This window comes from Spodoptera frugiperda, chromosome 25, assembly GCF_023101765.2.
Source record: "Spodoptera frugiperda isolate SF20-4 chromosome 25, AGI-APGP_CSIRO_Sfru_2.0, whole genome shotgun sequence".
In the NCBI taxonomy this organism is placed as follows: domain Eukaryota; kingdom Metazoa; phylum Arthropoda; class Insecta; order Lepidoptera; family Noctuidae; genus Spodoptera; species Spodoptera frugiperda.
The window spans coordinates 9,956,102-9,972,532 of NC_064236.1; the positions used below are offsets into that span (position 1 = coordinate 9,956,102).

The 16,431-nt window shown below is 38.1% G+C and overlaps 2 protein-coding genes across 2 annotated transcripts in view; one reads left to right on the forward strand and one right to left on the reverse strand.

Moving 5' to 3' along the window:
• Positions 1–152: 152 nt before the first annotated feature.
• LOC118269503 (dynein axonemal heavy chain 6) overlaps positions 153–16,431 on the reverse strand; it is a 66,794-nt gene continuing 50,515 nt past the window's right edge. Inside the window, exons 56-67 of the mRNA XM_035584674.2 lie at positions 16,037–16,270; positions 15,553–15,699; positions 13,938–14,128; positions 7,523–7,724; positions 6,762–7,002; positions 6,139–6,339; positions 5,421–5,662; positions 4,895–5,185; positions 3,047–3,199; positions 2,735–2,929; positions 1,263–1,389; positions 153–665 (exon numbers count right to left, since the gene is read on the reverse strand). Of these exons, the coding sequence (XP_035440567.2) occupies positions 436–665; positions 1,263–1,389; positions 2,735–2,929; positions 3,047–3,199; positions 4,895–5,185; positions 5,421–5,662; positions 6,139–6,339; positions 6,762–7,002; positions 7,523–7,724; positions 13,938–14,128; positions 15,553–15,699; positions 16,037–16,270 (2,454 nt within the window). The 3' untranslated portion in view covers positions 153–435. The remainder of the gene's footprint in view (positions 666–1,262; positions 1,390–2,734; positions 2,930–3,046; positions 3,200–4,894; positions 5,186–5,420; positions 5,663–6,138; positions 6,340–6,761; positions 7,003–7,522; positions 7,725–13,937; positions 14,129–15,552; positions 15,700–16,036; positions 16,271–16,431) is intronic.
• Positions 8,730–13,847, forward strand: LOC118269583 (uncharacterized oxidoreductase YtbE). The gene is made up of 5 exons (XM_035584794.2): positions 8,730–9,131; positions 9,393–9,473; positions 9,788–9,895; positions 10,282–10,568; positions 10,645–13,847. The coding sequence occupies exons 1-5, from the start codon at positions 9,053–9,055 to the stop codon at positions 10,999–11,001; spliced, it is 912 nt and encodes a 303-aa protein (XP_035440687.1). The 5' UTR covers positions 8,730–9,052; the 3' UTR covers positions 11,002–13,847.

Genomic DNA, 16,431 nt, shown 5'->3' on the forward strand with positions numbered 1-16,431 from the left:
GCACTATCACAGGTTTCTAAGAATAGAGACCTATCCAGTCCATATCCACTTATCTTTACTTGGAATGTTTTTATACTTAGTTTTATTTGTCTTAACAATATACTCAGCTTATAGGTACCAAGTTGGCTATTAACGGAAACAAAACGACGAGATAATATTTTCAATAAGCATTTTAATCAATATTAACTACTTACAGTAGTCCTTGCGGTCACGATGTAATTGACTGCTTCTAATTTGTCAGCTCAATTACCTACCTATGAATAGGCATACATCATCATCGAACCGTAGGTAGCTACTTGGTTTTGTTTATTGTAAACAAATACTAGTAACTTTACATCTACATAAATTAGGCAGGGCCACTCATGTTATGAAAATACATACTCCCTGATCTTCATCTGATTGTGGAAGCTGCTTGCTTAGATTGTATAAAAACTTTCAGTCAGAGATTTGCGTAAGTAGAGCTGTGCCACGTATAATCCAGTAACTTTGTGGGTGATTTGAAGGCAGTAATACAGGCAGTACAAAGTTTGTGCTGTGTCCCGTGGTGGACAACACACCCGCTCGCTCTGATGTCTTGTACAGAGGTGCTTCATATCGAGGATCGGGTTTCGGAAGTGTAAGCACTGGCTTGAACCACACCACTGGCATCGGAGGGTTCATTTGACCTGGTCAAAAAGATATATAAGTAAATCATAAGTGCAATTCTTTAGGTATGTCAGGCAGCAATTTAATAGGTAAAATATACTTTGTTACGGGTCAAGGTAATATCATGATCCTCGCCATCTAAAGCCATCTGCAACACCTAACAGTTTCAAGTGCGTTGCCGGGTTAGGCCGGCAATTATGCCATAGTATAGTGGTAACAGTTTGCGCAGTGGCTGGGTGATTGGCTGCTGTGCAACATGTCGCGGGTTCGATACCCGCGTCGAGAAAAACGGTAGGTAATGATGGCATTTTCTAAGTAAAATAACCATTATTACCCCAGAGTCAGTAAGACCGGCGGTGTCTCACCCCCGTGGCTCGGAAAGCCGTTGGTCCTGCGCCTGACCTTTCTCCGATATCGTGTTGGTCTGCCGTCCCATCGGGTTCAGAGAATGAGGCAACAAAGTTTACCTGTGTTTGCGCACACAATAATAAATTGTGCACTAAAATATATCCTGCACAGTGGGTTAGTTTAACAGATTGGCCACCGTGATCAAAATCGATGAGGGAGATTTTTTAATACTAACGTAGTCTTAAGCAAAAATGTATAGTATCACTTACCTGGTAGGGCATCAACCAAACACATTAATCCGATGTCCCAGCGCCCAGCGTCAATGAACAAACCATGTATGTTCACACCATCATCAGGCAGCTCCAAGTATTCGTAAGCACTGGGACCCTCCTCGCCCTGAAAGATACAAGAACAACAAAACCACGTCATGTGACAAATCGGTCTACTAGATTGTTCTCATCCGTGCCGCACGCGCCGTACGCACGGAGCGTGCGTTTACCGGTATACCCATCCAGCTACTACTGCCAGCCGTCTGGTAAAATATCGTGCGATAACCCCTTATGACTCTGACGACTCAGGACAATTATTTGGATACTTAAGTATCTACTCGAATGAATGAAAATTTAATCTAGGTATTTTACTAGCACGGCTAGCTAATTGTACCCATAGGCGTAGCCAGCCCCCCCCCCGAAATGTTAAGATAAAATTTAAGTAGCTATTAGTAACTGGTTATATTAACATAATATATTCTGATGAATGAAGGAAGTTCATGAAGGAAGTTTTGTTCGTTTTACTTTCTTGAACCCCTCCCGATACCAAAACCTGGCTTTTTTTTTTGAGGTGGGAAAATCATCCAAGGACTTCTCCCGCCTTGGGTAAAGCGAGAGGGAGTGTCAGACTCTTACTGACTAAAAAGCACCCCGTTCCTACTCCTGCTTTTCGAGCCGGAGCCCCGATGAACCCGCTAGGTAGTCCGCAGCTCCGGATCAGGCATCAGCCCTACTGGGCCCCATCTGTGGTGGTCTGATGGCTCCTTGAGGCGCGTCGCGTTCCGCGCCGCACGCACGGGTCTGGTTCTGGTCGGGCGGCGAGCTACCCTTGCTCGCCGTCCGCAGGCCCGCACTTACGGTGGCCGGAGATCGTCGCGCGATCCCCGACGCCCGGAGTGTCTCCCGCGACGGCTGGGGCGTGAGGAGGTTCGTTCTCTCACGCGCCCCGCCTCCTCCTTAGCCAGCATGACTGCTTCGCAGAAGGAGGAGACGGCATCCCAGTCCCCCTCGCTCCGCACCATGGCTTGGCTGTACCAATGCCGGACGCGAGAGGTCGCCGTCGCCGACCACATCCCTGAAGACACGGCGGTGCTCAGCCCATGCAGGGCACAGCGCAACCGTATGTTCCACTGTGTCCTCCGGGCGGTCCTCGCAGTGATGACACCCGGGCGTTTCCTCCTGTCCAATTAAAAACAGGAACCTACCGAAACTTCCATGTCCGGTAAGCACCTGCGTCAGGCGGTAGGTGAGGACGCCGTGGCGTCTCTCTAGCCACTCCTCAAAGAGGGGACTTATCGCTGCAATGACAGCGAGCCCAGCCCTCGGTTGCGACAGTTGTTGCTGCCATTTCGCCATGAGATCGCGCCGGAGCTCGTCCCGCCACGCACTAATCTGGCGCGACCAAAACCTGGCTACGCCTATGATTGTACCTAGCTATATTTATATTGTCATTGGTCGTTGATTAGACGAACCTTTTTCTTATTATTTTGCTTGTAAATATCATCTTGTGATAAGTAAAGCGGTATTGGAAAGAAGTCAAACATGAGCGCGTCAATGGGCACACGGAAGCGTCTGGCGTATGACTGTAGTGACCCTGTGAGCAAGCCTTGTGGAAAGAAAAGCCCTGATACCCAACTGCTCGGCTGGGCGCCATCTACCAACCATTTCTGAAAGAATACAATTCAGTTAGGTATGTTAGCAAAGAACCACTGATTTCGATTTGGTTGTGCTAATTAAGTTTTTAATACTCTGTTGATAAAATGTGGTTCAATCTGTATACTTACCTGTATAAAGTCAACTCGTAAAGTGAGATCGTGTATCCAACTGCCAAGAGTTTTTAACGAATTATAACCTTTTTTATGCCACATGTTAGGGACTTTATTATTTATAAAAGAGGTGAAAACTTCTTCAAACTCTTCTGACATTACCACAATACCCTGAAAATAAGAATCAAATTGAAGGTATGTCCTGGACGCGCCGATATTTCAAGGAAGACAAAATCTATCTATACTTATAATAAATCCGTAGAGAGGTCAATTCTGTACATGAAATATATTTCCAAAATAACTATCAGCGGGTGATTAGTGATCGATACTGACGCCAAAAATGCAATCAGAAAAATTTTTGTCTGTCTGTCTGTCTGTCTGTATGTTCTTTATAGAAACAAAAACCACTCAACCGATTTCAACGAAACTTGGTACAATTGTTCTTCATACTCCTGGGCAGGTTATAGTATACTTTTCATCACGCTGCGATCAATAGGAGCGAAGCAGTGAAGGGAAATGTTGGGAAAACAGGAGAACTTGCTCCATTTTTTAAGCTTCCGTCGCGTGTGCAGCCTTAATGGTTAAAGCTACACAGAAATAATGTATGACGGAAATGTTCTCCTAAAAATTGTTTAAAAAATATTCTACGACAGCAAATGTCTATCTTTTATGGTTGACTCACAATAACACGTATAACTCCCGATAGCTTAGCAGTTCGGAGATTTCTGACTATATTTGTCTACTCTTACGTTTATAACACTCTCATTCATTCATTCATATTATTATAATAAGTCTGTAGAAGGGTCAATTCTGTACATTGAAAATATTGAAAGAATAAATAGCAGGGGGTGTTACTGGATCGATACCAAACCCAAATATGTGATTAATTTTTTTTTATCTGTCTGTGAAACTTGGTATAATTATTATACCTTATTATCCTGGGCATAAAATTGGATACTTTTTATTCAGTCATTCAAAAAAAAACTTTATTTTTCAGTTTTATTCTACAGAACGCGAGCTCAACAGCAGTAGCTCAATAGAGGGATCTCCTTAATTATTATGGGCCTTGCCGTATTTGGGTCCAATAGATATTTATAAGATGTCATTGTCAGAGTTACTCAAAATTGAGAAATAAAACTTCCACACGAAGACCGACATCCGCGCGGACGGAGTCGCAGGCGGAAGCTAGTAAACAAATAATTAGCCTGGGAAAAACGAATCAGGCTGGTAACCTGGTAAGTATGGGTTTATTTTTAGTATTTTTAGGTACCTATCCGTAATTACTGGAATGGGTAGGAACAGGTATCTACTCAATCTTTATTTATTACTAGTTTCTCCCGCACTGTTTCACCCGGTGCTCAGCCCCTATTGGTAGTACCGTGATGTTTTATATATACTTACTCTATACCTTCCTCGATAAATGCACTATTTGTACATAAAAATAACGATTAAAATCGGACCAGTATATTAGCGCGTTCAAACAAACAAACCTTCAGCTTTATATATTAAAGTGTAGATGTAGAGGTACATGTAGGTAAAGTAATAAAATGGGTATAGTTACCTATACCCATTTCTATATCAATACAAATATATAAAACTGAAGAGTTTGTTTGTTTTATTTTTGTTTGCTATAAAACATACGATCAATAGGAGCCGTAGAAGAATTGTTAAGGTTGTAGGAGTGGGGCCGGATGAAGGGGAAGAAGAGGAAAGGGAAGGAAGAGGAAGATAGAGAACATTTTATTAATTACTAGCTTTTGCTTGCGACTTCATCCGCGTGGAATAATGAATTCTGGCAGAATTTGGGTTTTTAAATTAGTTTTTTCCAACTTGTATTCTACGAATGTAGCTTACTTCTAAACTTACCTTGATTGCTTTCTGAAGTTCATTTAGTGAATGGTGTATTAAATGAAGCAACGTGTTGAACCTGTCTGTCTCATGTATCAGTACAGTCGTGAGAGAATGTAGTTGCCCCATATCATCAGGTATCATGAGATCGGGGTTGATGAGGGATTTGTCTATAGATTTAGCTATTTTGGATCGTGTTTGATCACTAATTCGCCAGACAATTTGATCCGGTGTGTCCCCGCCACCAGAACCGGCGGCACGAGGCTGTACATCTACTATTGTTTTTATTAAAGTGAGAGATTCCTTGTTCTGTAAAATAGGTAAGAAATAGTGTCTTAATGAAAACGGTAGGTAGGTACGCTCACACTTAGATCTGTACCTCAAGGTAGTTAACACAAATCTGTCAAATCTCTTCTAAATTCGTGTGAGTTAAAAACTTACACGTTTTTTAGGGAAAATTCAATAATGTAAAATTGTGCAGTCGTCTGTAGGTACCTACTATATCAGCTACGTCATTTCAAATACATAGATAAGTAGACGATACCTCAAATGCTATATTCGCGTTTTCGTGCATACCGAATACCTCTGGATTCTCATTATTCGGTAATGACTCTATGTAATCCCTGTAAGTCTCTAGTTTTTTCGATCTCGGACAATAGTATCTGCCCGATTCGGAGTACACATATCCATCTTCAAGGGTTTGCGGTGAGAAGAATATTTTTAAAATTGTTGTTAAGCAGCGTTGATCCCACATGTCTGTTACGCGACCTCCGTATGTTATAAGACCTACAAGGAAAATTAATAATTCTTTAGGTCGGTAACTATTCAACCAACCTACTTGTACTTACCTATCCTTTTTTATTTTATTTCATTCCTCGACGGTGGTAAGATAGCACACGGTCCACCTGATGGTAAGTGGTTACCGTGGCCTATGAAACCTAGCAACACTTGGGGCATTACATACATTTTGCCGACACTTAAGAAACCTATTTCTTCCTTCTTGAAGTAACCCATATTGTAGCCTACCGGGAAAACCTCGACAGGGAAGTTCATTCCACAATCGGAGGGTCTGTGAGAGGAAATTGCTCTGAAACCGAATGGTACGGGTCCATTTGGGTTCCAATGTGTGAGTGTGAACTCCTTGTCGATGGTGCTGGGTGCGATAATAGAAAGTGGCCGTGGGTATATCAAACAATTCCGCGGAACACCCATTATCCTAGTTCTGTAATAAAATAAATTTATGAGGTAATCTATATTATTACTTGTTATATATTCCAAAGCATCCCAAGGTATGGTTCCATCCTCACAGAACATTTGCAAGTTCATCAAAGCGCACTCACGGTCGCTATTATTAAATTCGTAAGTAATGTTCCACCCTAGCGGGCCGAACTTCTTGCGCTCTTGAATGATTGCGTGGAACATACAAATACCAAATAGCATCGAGCGCCAGTCTTGTTCCAATACTGAAAAACAAAAATCAAGAGTTTTCATCTAATCTATCTATACTATAATACAATAACAAAATACAATAATTATCAATTACAAAATACAATAAGTATCAATACTAAAATAATTATTGTATTTGGTTCTAGTAATAGTGTCTAGTTCTTAATTAGAAGGTCCATTTAAAAGAAAAGAGTAAAAAGAAAAATTCAATGAGAAAGTTGTGATTGTGAAGTAGTGTGTGTCGTGTCGAAATCCAGATTGTTTGTGAGATTGAGTAGATATCTACCTACTAGATACCTACTATTACTAGGTACCAAAGTAACAACATTAATTTCTGTAAGTACGAGGTACGTATTATTTTTTATGAATAGGGTAAGGGATCGAGGATGATAATGTTCAGATTTTAGACAATAAGTATTGACAGTAGAATAACCCGTACCATGTTGTTCAAAGAAATCTTCTTCCATTTCAATAAGAGCTCTTTTTACATTCGCTTTCAACCCCTTAGGTGGTTCATTTGTGACCTTAACAGAATTTTGCAAAACCGACACAGGGAATTTGGGCGTGGGCATAGAGCTCAAGAAGAGTCGAAATTCGGGATGTGGCCAGCCGGATTCACTACTCAAGTTAGCCACTATTACTTCGAGGTTAAGCATCCACGAAGCTGCTAAGTGGCAATTCTGTAAAACATTACATGACAAACAGGTGAGTAGGTACGTTGACAAATTGTTAGGTACTGTACATGCAATCTTCTATCAACTATAAAGCATTACTAATAAAAACACGTCGCAAAAGTGTCCTGCTGTATACTTTTTTAGGAAAAAAGTAGGTACCCAGTGTTGTGCTCCGGATAATAAAGTACCTATAATTAAGTAGGTACCTACACTAAGTTTCATGGTAATCGGACCGGTAATTTTTGCATGAACATACAGAGAGACAACATTTTTTTTAATCACAATTTTGGGTTCAATGTCTGCATAGTCTGCCTACCATTTATTTTCACAACTACGTAGCACTTCTCTACAGTTTTATTATTATAAGTACCTACTTAACCCCTTATTACATTAACATTACTTTAGCAACCCAAATGGTATAATTTATTAGTTATTAGGACGTTTTTTGTCGTTGATTGTCTAGTTAGTTATAGTTGATCGAAACATGCATTTTAAAAATATGTTTGTGTAATAATTATTTCAATACTTGTAAGAAAATCCAATCTCCTTTAGGTTTCGCTACACTTATCATCTTCTCGGCTACTGGTCCTTGTCCTTGACCGAGTGAGATTGAATGTACACGGTCACGCATCCCCATCTCCGTGGCAAACTTTTGAAAAGCTCCAAAAGGATCAGAGCCTGTGCTTAATACAAATACCAGAGGGATAGTCTCAGTTGTATCAGCGTATCTAGAAAAAGTAATATTTTTTACGATCAGCATTGCGGTTTTTTGTAAGGCGCTACGATCTGGCCGTCTTCTCTTCAACGTAGTACCTGCTCCTTTTTTGAAGTCGGTAAAAAACAGTGCACTTGTTTTCCATAGGAGAAATAAACGAAATTAAGAGTTATATAAATATATAATAAAATAACGCTAAATAGCAGCTTTTGTAGTAATTTCCTCAAAAATCATATCCTTTAATTAAAATAAGATTTATATTTACGTGATCTAGACATCGAATACTTATCGATAAATTATATTTAATTTCTATTGGTGTAATGTAACGTCAATTTTTTTTTTAAATGGGCCGACTTTTGGCCGCTGTCTCACCTGATGGTAAGTGATGATGCGGCCTACGATGGAGCACGTCTGCCCATAAGACGTGTGTCCGTCTATTTCCATTTCCATACTAAATTACCCATGATCCTTTGCATTTACCAACATTAATCAGCCAGCTAGGTACTTGTGTAAAAATATTAAGCATGTCCAGCATACAATATTTTAACATTTACAATACAAACCTACTTATACCTACAAATACTTGTAGGTGTAAATGTAAATAGGTAAGGTAAGTAGGGTAAGTTAGTTACCACAAACCTGTAGATCTACACCGTGAAATTTATTACCGTTTTTGGCCGGATGTAAAGCGGTTTTCTCTCTTAAAATGTTTAAAACAAAAAGTAACCGATGAGCCATTGTAAAAAACAAACTTCGAAAGAACCTTATCAAAATATCACGCTTTGTACCTACAAGGGATGATGACGGGCGTTTCCTCCCTCCAAATCAGAAAAAGATACCTCGCGAAACTTCCGTGTCTGGTAACCGGATTACGGTACGAAACATGGATTTATTATAACGACTGGTAGAATTTAAGAAAATTCATATTGGCGACACTGTACGAAACGTCACAGTGGCATTTAGATGACATTTATATGACACTTTCTGTCTCGAGTTCTACCTGTCACCTATTACGTCAATTCGACAGTTCGACACTAAGCCCGAACTGGCAACAGCGTTTCACTTTCCATCAGTATTCGGTTTAGATCGGTGCGTTGGTGAGGGGCGAAATAATCCTACCTTCACCTGTGGTGTTGTAGATAAATAATTTTACAGTAACTTAAATGTTGTAATCTGCGGTATATTCCTATATCGTAGAGTCGATTTCTTAAGTTGTGCTTTCGTCATCAATTTCTTTTGTGTTTACGAGAAGTAAACTTTGAGAAAAGTTTTTGATAAAGTTCTAACTTTTTTTGTTGTCTTGTATCGTGTTATGTAAATTGAAACTTAATCACCATTAAAATGGCAGCAGCATTAGATTCTAACATAACGAGCACAAAAATAACATTAAATAATGGAACGCAAATGCCTGCAGTGGGGCGTAAGTTATATTTTACTTTATATTAAGAAATCAATAGTTAAAGAAATACGAACGTGTCTAACACAAGTGCGACAGCTTAATTTTGTAGGTACAAATATAAAATGATACAATGGTTATATTAAATTTAAAATAGACTGTATGCAAATGTAAAGCTACTGTTTTATGCATTGCTCTAGTTTGCAAATTTTAATCTTAAATACCTCTCCAGCAGACTAAATTAAATAAAGCATACACTTCATTTTTTGTTCTTGTTGTCTTTAGTGGGAACCTACCGCATCCGTAGCCCTGAAGTTATCATGACTGTAGTTGATCAAGCCCTATCAGCGGGATATCGTATGTTTGGTAAGTTTGCCAACTTTACTTATTAAACAGTTTTATTTAGCTTGCCACATTTGTTTGTTTGGGTTAAATTTAGTAATTGGAATTTTATCCCTTCCTAACAATGGAGCTATCGGATATTTGGTCTTATCTCTTAAGCTTGATGATCATAATACAATCTATTTATTTCACAACTACCTCCACTATGGATATTGGATATCAATTGAAAGGGCTTGATTTGTAGAATAGAGCTCATTAAAACTGTATAACTTAATTATATATTTTTTTATTACTATTTAAAATAAACTAGGAACCTAATAAATTTTGGTGTTAAATAGATACTGCTGCAGTGTATCGTAATGAAACCAGTTTAAGGGAAGCATTTAAAACCCTACTTCCCAAACATGGATTGGAGAGGGACGATATTTTCATAACTACTAAGTTATGTAAGTATTCATCATGAATCAAGTACAAAGATATGATTGAGCACTGTGATACAAAAAAACGGCTCTGTCCTATGATATTATAAGTAAAAAGGTGATAGGTTATTAGTACTCAGAATAATTATGGCATATTAAAATTATTGGTAAAATTTTTGTAGTATGGGACGGCTAGATGGAATGTACAGTGGTGGTTTGTAACATACTGTACTCACTGTACAGTGTCACATATATCATGTTAAAGGGAAGTCCAGATATGACATCTCTTTGTATTTGCTTCATGGTATTCATACCTATTTTAATTTGTTATTTTATAAATATTGACATGATTTCTCTCTATTGCATTATGTTCTTATTTATGGTTGTCTATAGATTGTTAAAATATATTACAGCTCCTGCTGAACATGGTGGATCAGAAGCCATATCGAGAGCATACAAACACTCGCTGGAGAATTTAGGTTTAGATTTTGCAGATTTATATCTGATACATTTCCCTGGAACACAAAAATTAGCCGTGAATGATAAGAGGAATGCAGAACTACGGCTTACAACTTGGGCCAGCATGGTTGAGCTTTATGATAATGGTCTTGTCAATGCTATTGGTGTTTCCAACTTTACTAAGTACCACCTGAAGTTACTTATGGAGCGAAACCACGGTGTGGTTCCAGCTGTAAACCAGGTAAGTGTTCATAAATATGATAAGGAATAAATTAATGTCATACAAATCACTAATTTTAATTTTATTTTTTGCAAAGGTCGAGTGGCATCCGTTCTACTATCAAATGGAACTTCTCGATTACTGCAAGGCAAATGATATTGTTTTGCAAGCATATTGTTCACTTGGAGGAAAATCACTAAAGAATGATGATTTGCTAACCCATCCAGAGGTAACAGCTATAGCTCGGAAACTAGAGGTGACTAATGCTCAACTTTTATTAAGGTGGGCTCTACAACAAGATGTAGCGGTTATTCCAAAGTCCACTAATCCCTTGCACATCAAGCAGAACATTTCTCTCAACTTTGACATTGCACCTGAAGACTTGCACACTCTAAATAACCTTTCAACAGGAACATCGGTAAAATATGCGTGGGATCCCAGCATAATTGTCTGAAATAGGCGATCAAAAGGCTCCTCGTCTAAATCTAAGGCAGGTGCCAGTCGCAACTAAGTTGAGACTTCTGTACAAAACTAAAATAGTTTTTAGAATAAATTGGGGAATGAGTTTGCTATGGTCAGTTATAAAATATTACCTGCTTTGGGAGAAACCTTGATTATTTCCAATTGACTATTTCAACAAAGAGACTTAGGTCACATGATGCTGTGCAGTGTTGTAAAGTCAACTATTAAACTACAGTGTGTAATGGACAATAGACGCTACGTCGATATGGTAGAGCTTGTTCTCAGGGGTGTGAAAGAAACTTCAACCCACGATTGACTGGTAAAACTTAAAAATTCGCGGTACGCATTGTGGGCGCGTGCGTCGCGGGCTACGACCTTCTACGCAAGCGTCGAGCGGTCAGTGGCGGGGAAGTGGAATAGTGATGTGGCGATGCCACTAGAGTTGCTCGCATGCGTTCTACACAAACCATAATCGAGATGTCGCGTTACAAATGTTATTTATTCGAGACTTCGAGTTATGATAAATTTCATGACAAATTAAATCTAATTAAATTATAATAGAGCTATTGTATGTTTATGTGTTTCATACCTAGCAGTTCATTTCCTTTGTCTAAATTTTCGCTTTAAATGTTGCAATTGTCATAAGTTTATTAATGTTATAGTTCGTTGTAGTAGTTTCGATTTACTATATTAGATTATATTAAGTTTCAAACTTAGTTATAAACTATAAAGTATGAATTTAAGAGCGTAGGCAGGGTTCGTTAGGTAGGTGGAACAATATGGGTACATTTTATAATTAACATAAGATGTAACAAATGAGGTGGAAGTCTGCAATACGGCAGTTGGTTATTTGCACTAAATTAATATTTTTTACGAATAGATGTGATTTAAGTTTAGCACGCAAATAATGCGTGAGAAGAAAATTACGAGTAAGGATTAAAAAAGTACACATATCCACTACAGTTATACCTATATACCTATTTCTCGAAGACAAATATTTGTAGCTATGTGTATTCACTAGTTTTATTAACGATACTATACTCAGTAGGTAGGCACTGTAGTGAAATAACTTATCTTTGTGTATAGGGGTTAATGAACTAAATAGTTCAGTGTGAAACTTCAATATTATAGTAACTCGTACTATTTCACTTCGTATCAAAAATATCGTAGATATTAAAAAGCACTTCCCGTGCAGCAGTGCCCCTTTCGAATTTGATTAACAAAATGCTTCTTGATCACGTTTAAAATTTTATAAGATTAGTTTAAATGGGTGTTATTAAGTAAGAGTTTCATTACTAGGTATTATTATAATAAAGTAAATGTATATTATTGTACGTGATTTACTGCATAGCGTCTCTGTTGTTAGATGAAATATTTACCTTTTGTCTTTTGTCCCGCCATCCTTCGTGTGAATAGGGGGGCCAAAAGACGAAAGGTAAATATAGGTGGTTGTTGCATTCGTATCACGCGCTGTTCACATATATTATATTTACACAAGTACCTATGTGCTATTTTGCCATATAATATGTTTCTGTTGATTTTTACAAATGCCGTAGAGTTTAATCTGTGTGTTTTAATTTGGTTAGATAGGTAGGATTTCGTTAAGACTGGGTGCGTACAAATTGCCAGATATAGGGACACCAATACGGTTACTGTATTGTTGGTACCAATAGTGATGAGAGCTTAGGTACTTTCCAAATGTTGCTTGTTTTTAAGATCATTCTCTTCTTTCCCTTTACGTTTAATGTCGAATGTATACAGCCAAAGTGAATATAAAATGAAAAAAAAGACAAGATAAACTACATACAATTAAATCTTTAAAAAATATCTCGTTTAGGTACTAAGAACGAAAATAAATATTTTAAAATCTTATATGCTATGCGAACCGACTATCAGCTGAAAGTAATGACCGATCTCGATCTTAATCCTAAATCTCTGGATCGATCTGGATTTTTAGATGACACTCAGAACTAATCTTAAAAATCGACCTTCACAAAGCTTTGGGAGTGAGATCGGTTGTTGTTAGTTTTGGCTGTTAGTCAACTCGACCTAAACTTCATCTGGTTCAATCATCCTCACAAATTAATATTGTTCGGTACAATCACTTTGGCTGGAACATGTACGTCCTATTCGAAAATAACTAAAGTACGAAGTGTGGACCACTACTAAAATATGAGCTTAAACTATACTACGGACTGATCTATTCTGAAATGTACTTGCGATGTTTCAATTTATTTGTCAAACTATCTTTGGTATGTGCGTTAAACGAATGCATTTTGTATGTAATAAGGCACAGATATCTGCGCAAGCGATAGATTGCATTGTTGTTGAGATTTGCTTGGCGTTGTGTGCGATATGTTATCGATGTATCTCAGTGCTTTTGGGTGGCTAACCTACGGTATGATTCATCGATTTAATTTAACATCTAGTTCACATCTAGATGTTGCCGACTGTAGTCAACTTAAGTTGACATCTGAGTAAAATATTTTGAAATTTTCCTATTCAAGCTTTTTAGCTCCTACGAAAGCACGATACTGATAACATTGAATAGAAATATATTTATAATTAATTATAAATTGAGTTATAGTAAATACTCATTTTTATGTATTTTTGTTCATTTCTTTAATTTGTTGTACCTAAACATATTGTGATAATGCATCGTTTCTGTTCAAAACAAAGCGGTGCAGTCGAATATTATTTAATTATTATTATATAAATTGTAGGTATATTTATGCTACATACTTGATTGTATATAACTATATGTATACTCACCAATTGTTACTTTTATGTTAATGCAAGAAACACGTTTTAAATTAAATAAATGTCTAAATGTTCAAACGTTGTTTACCTCTACTATTAAATAACTAAAATGAAAGGTGCTCATAGATTCCAATAATTAAATAACTGAACTCAGCATTGCATACGTACAGGGTATTTAGTTGAACAGTGGGACTTTCTATGAACACTGCTCCCAGGTTAGAAGCCACATATTCAGCAATCGCAAAAACTAGTTTCTCTTCTTTAAGGCACTTTAATAACATTAGTTTTTCAAATGCTGTCAGCCTAGCATCCCAGTTTACCAATGGCGCCACAAAATTCGTCTTGTCAATTTGAATGTCCTAAAAATACCATATTAATAATTAAAATAAAGCCAGACACCCTAATGACCCTAAAACCTCGTCCCCACTAGGAACATTTGTCAAGCGACGTGTGTCCCAGGAGACGTCGCCGCGACATTGTTGAAACTGTTCCTTGTCGCACAGTCAACAATGTCGCGGCGATGTCGTCCGACGTCGCCCGACATCGTCCGACATCGCCCGATGTCTCTGGGGACACATGTCGCTCGACAAATGTTCCTAGCGGAGACGAGGCTGAACACAGTTTCTATTGCTCAGACCAAATTATAATTAATAATAATAGTAGGCGTACACTAAGCGATTTTAAATCATTTATATCACATACTAGCAACGCGGCTCTAATTCACGCAGATGATTAAATGGATCGGCCGGGAAGTAGGTACTCATAGAGAGGGTACGAAAGAGTATTTTCTGCTTTCTTAGGAGTTTGGTTGAGTAGAGCTTTTTCCTAGGAGGTGCTATCTGCTCTTCTCTTTTCACGGTCTGTGTCCTTCCACGACATGACTTCTATCGACTGTTTTCTAGAAAACAGTCGGTAGTGTCAGGTATCCACCGTACTTGTAAATGAGAGCACGGCCTTGCTTGACCTGTGCTAAGCATTCTATTAGCGCATGCCACACTGTATCCTTCTCACAAGAGACGCAGTGATAGCACCAAATGTCTGGCTCCCTACATACCTAGACCTCCAGAAATTTCCCGAAATACAATTATGACCTGAGAGCACCTGCGTCATACAGACGGCATCTGTACTAGTTAGTAGTAATCTTCGAGAAGTACTCGGGTCGAAAACGTTGAGGTTAGCGGTAGGGCATTGAAGTCTGTTCAGCCATTCATTCGCTAAGACCTATTGAATCTCCGAGTGGCGTGATGTTGTCTGATGTTACACCAGTTAGTCAAATCCTGTTAGTTCCTGCTTTTCTTGGCCTAGGTCCCAGGATGGGGATCTGGCATGCTGAATATTACATAGATCATAGTCTTATAGCAGATTGTGTGACTCCTGATTGAAATATGATGGTCAGCGTTCAAAACTAGAAAACTCGCATATGTTAAAGTAGAAACGTTCTTATGTTTTACGAAAATGGTTTAATTTCAATAATAATAAGATGTCTAATAAACCTAATTTCAAAACCTAGTTTTGTAAAACGGGTTTCGTCTTGACATGATATGATCAAGTCAAATATCGTCTGAAATTAAAAGTAGTAGTAAAAGTTTGAAATGTTTCAGATGATCTTTTCTGTAGTTTTTTAAAGTGGGCTAACTTAGGAATCAGGTCATCTTCGGCGACTGTACCTTATTAATATTTATCATTTCCATCACCAGACACCTTCCGCCAGATTTTAAAAATGTACCTCTCCGTGCCTATCCAGCATTTTTAAGGATCTTTACGACTCGAATTGGTTACTTACCGTAGAGAAATTTCCAATCGAAATATAAATTCTCTTAAAGCAATCGTCAACTATTCCTGCAAATCGAGGATTAGTTTCATTTAAGTGGTTGATGGCTAACCACATGAGCTCAGTCATCGCTTCGATTGGTGGCTTTTTGGGTGGTACCTGGGAGTGCATATAGAAATTAAATTAGTAGGATTTTACTCCACACCTCGAAGTTATATACAATATTTTAAGCCGTGTTGCAGTAATGCTGCAAAAAGTTACGTTTAAACCAAAGCGTTTTCTGGTTGTAATGTATTTTAAAGGTAGGGATGAAACAATTTTCAAAGAAGTACGTAAATACCAAGAGTGAAATTTTCGCCTAAAATTTTGCGTCAATCGCTGTAATATGTACCATTACTAATAGGCACAACCGCAGTTACAAACTATCTAGTTATAATAAAGCGAATAAATCAAAGCGTCGATTAGGGCAACTTATAAATTATAATGTTTTACTAACCACAACCGAACCAGCAGCTCCACGTAGGATAAAGTTCCACTGTTCTGGTGTGATAATGTCTGCATTTAAGTACACAGCTGTGTTTAGGAGGAAACTAAAAACTAATTTGTGTCGTTCAAATAGACCCCTGGAGACATTGCGATACACAGACAATGTTATATCGTTGCGGAGAATTTCCAATCGGGTTTCGAGAATGTCACATTTTTCGGCTTTCTCTATAACTTGATTGAATATCTGTAAAGTAACAATAACTATGTTTTCGTATAGGTATATTAACAGTGGGATACGTAGCTACGTATAACTGTGAACTTAGCATATACGGGGTGACTGGTGAGATACCTTCAATATTTGAGGACGTGATAGTATGCGAACATATAATGATGAAATAAAATAAC

What these genes read in the sequence shown, in the direction of transcription:
- LOC118269583 (XM_035584794.2), top strand. Translation starts at nt 9,053, where the DNA reads ATGGCAGCAGCATTAGATTCTAACATAACGAGCACAAAAATAACATTA. An exon ending in AGCGGGATATCGTATGTTTG is followed by an intron (nt 9,474 to 9,787) that starts GTAAGTTTGCCA and finishes GGTGTTAAATAG; the next exon opens with ATACTGCTGCAGTGTATCGT. An exon ending in TTTCATAACTACTAAGTTAT is followed by an intron (nt 9,896 to 10,281) that starts GTAAGTATTCAT and finishes AATATATTACAG; the next exon opens with CTCCTGCTGAACATGGTGGA.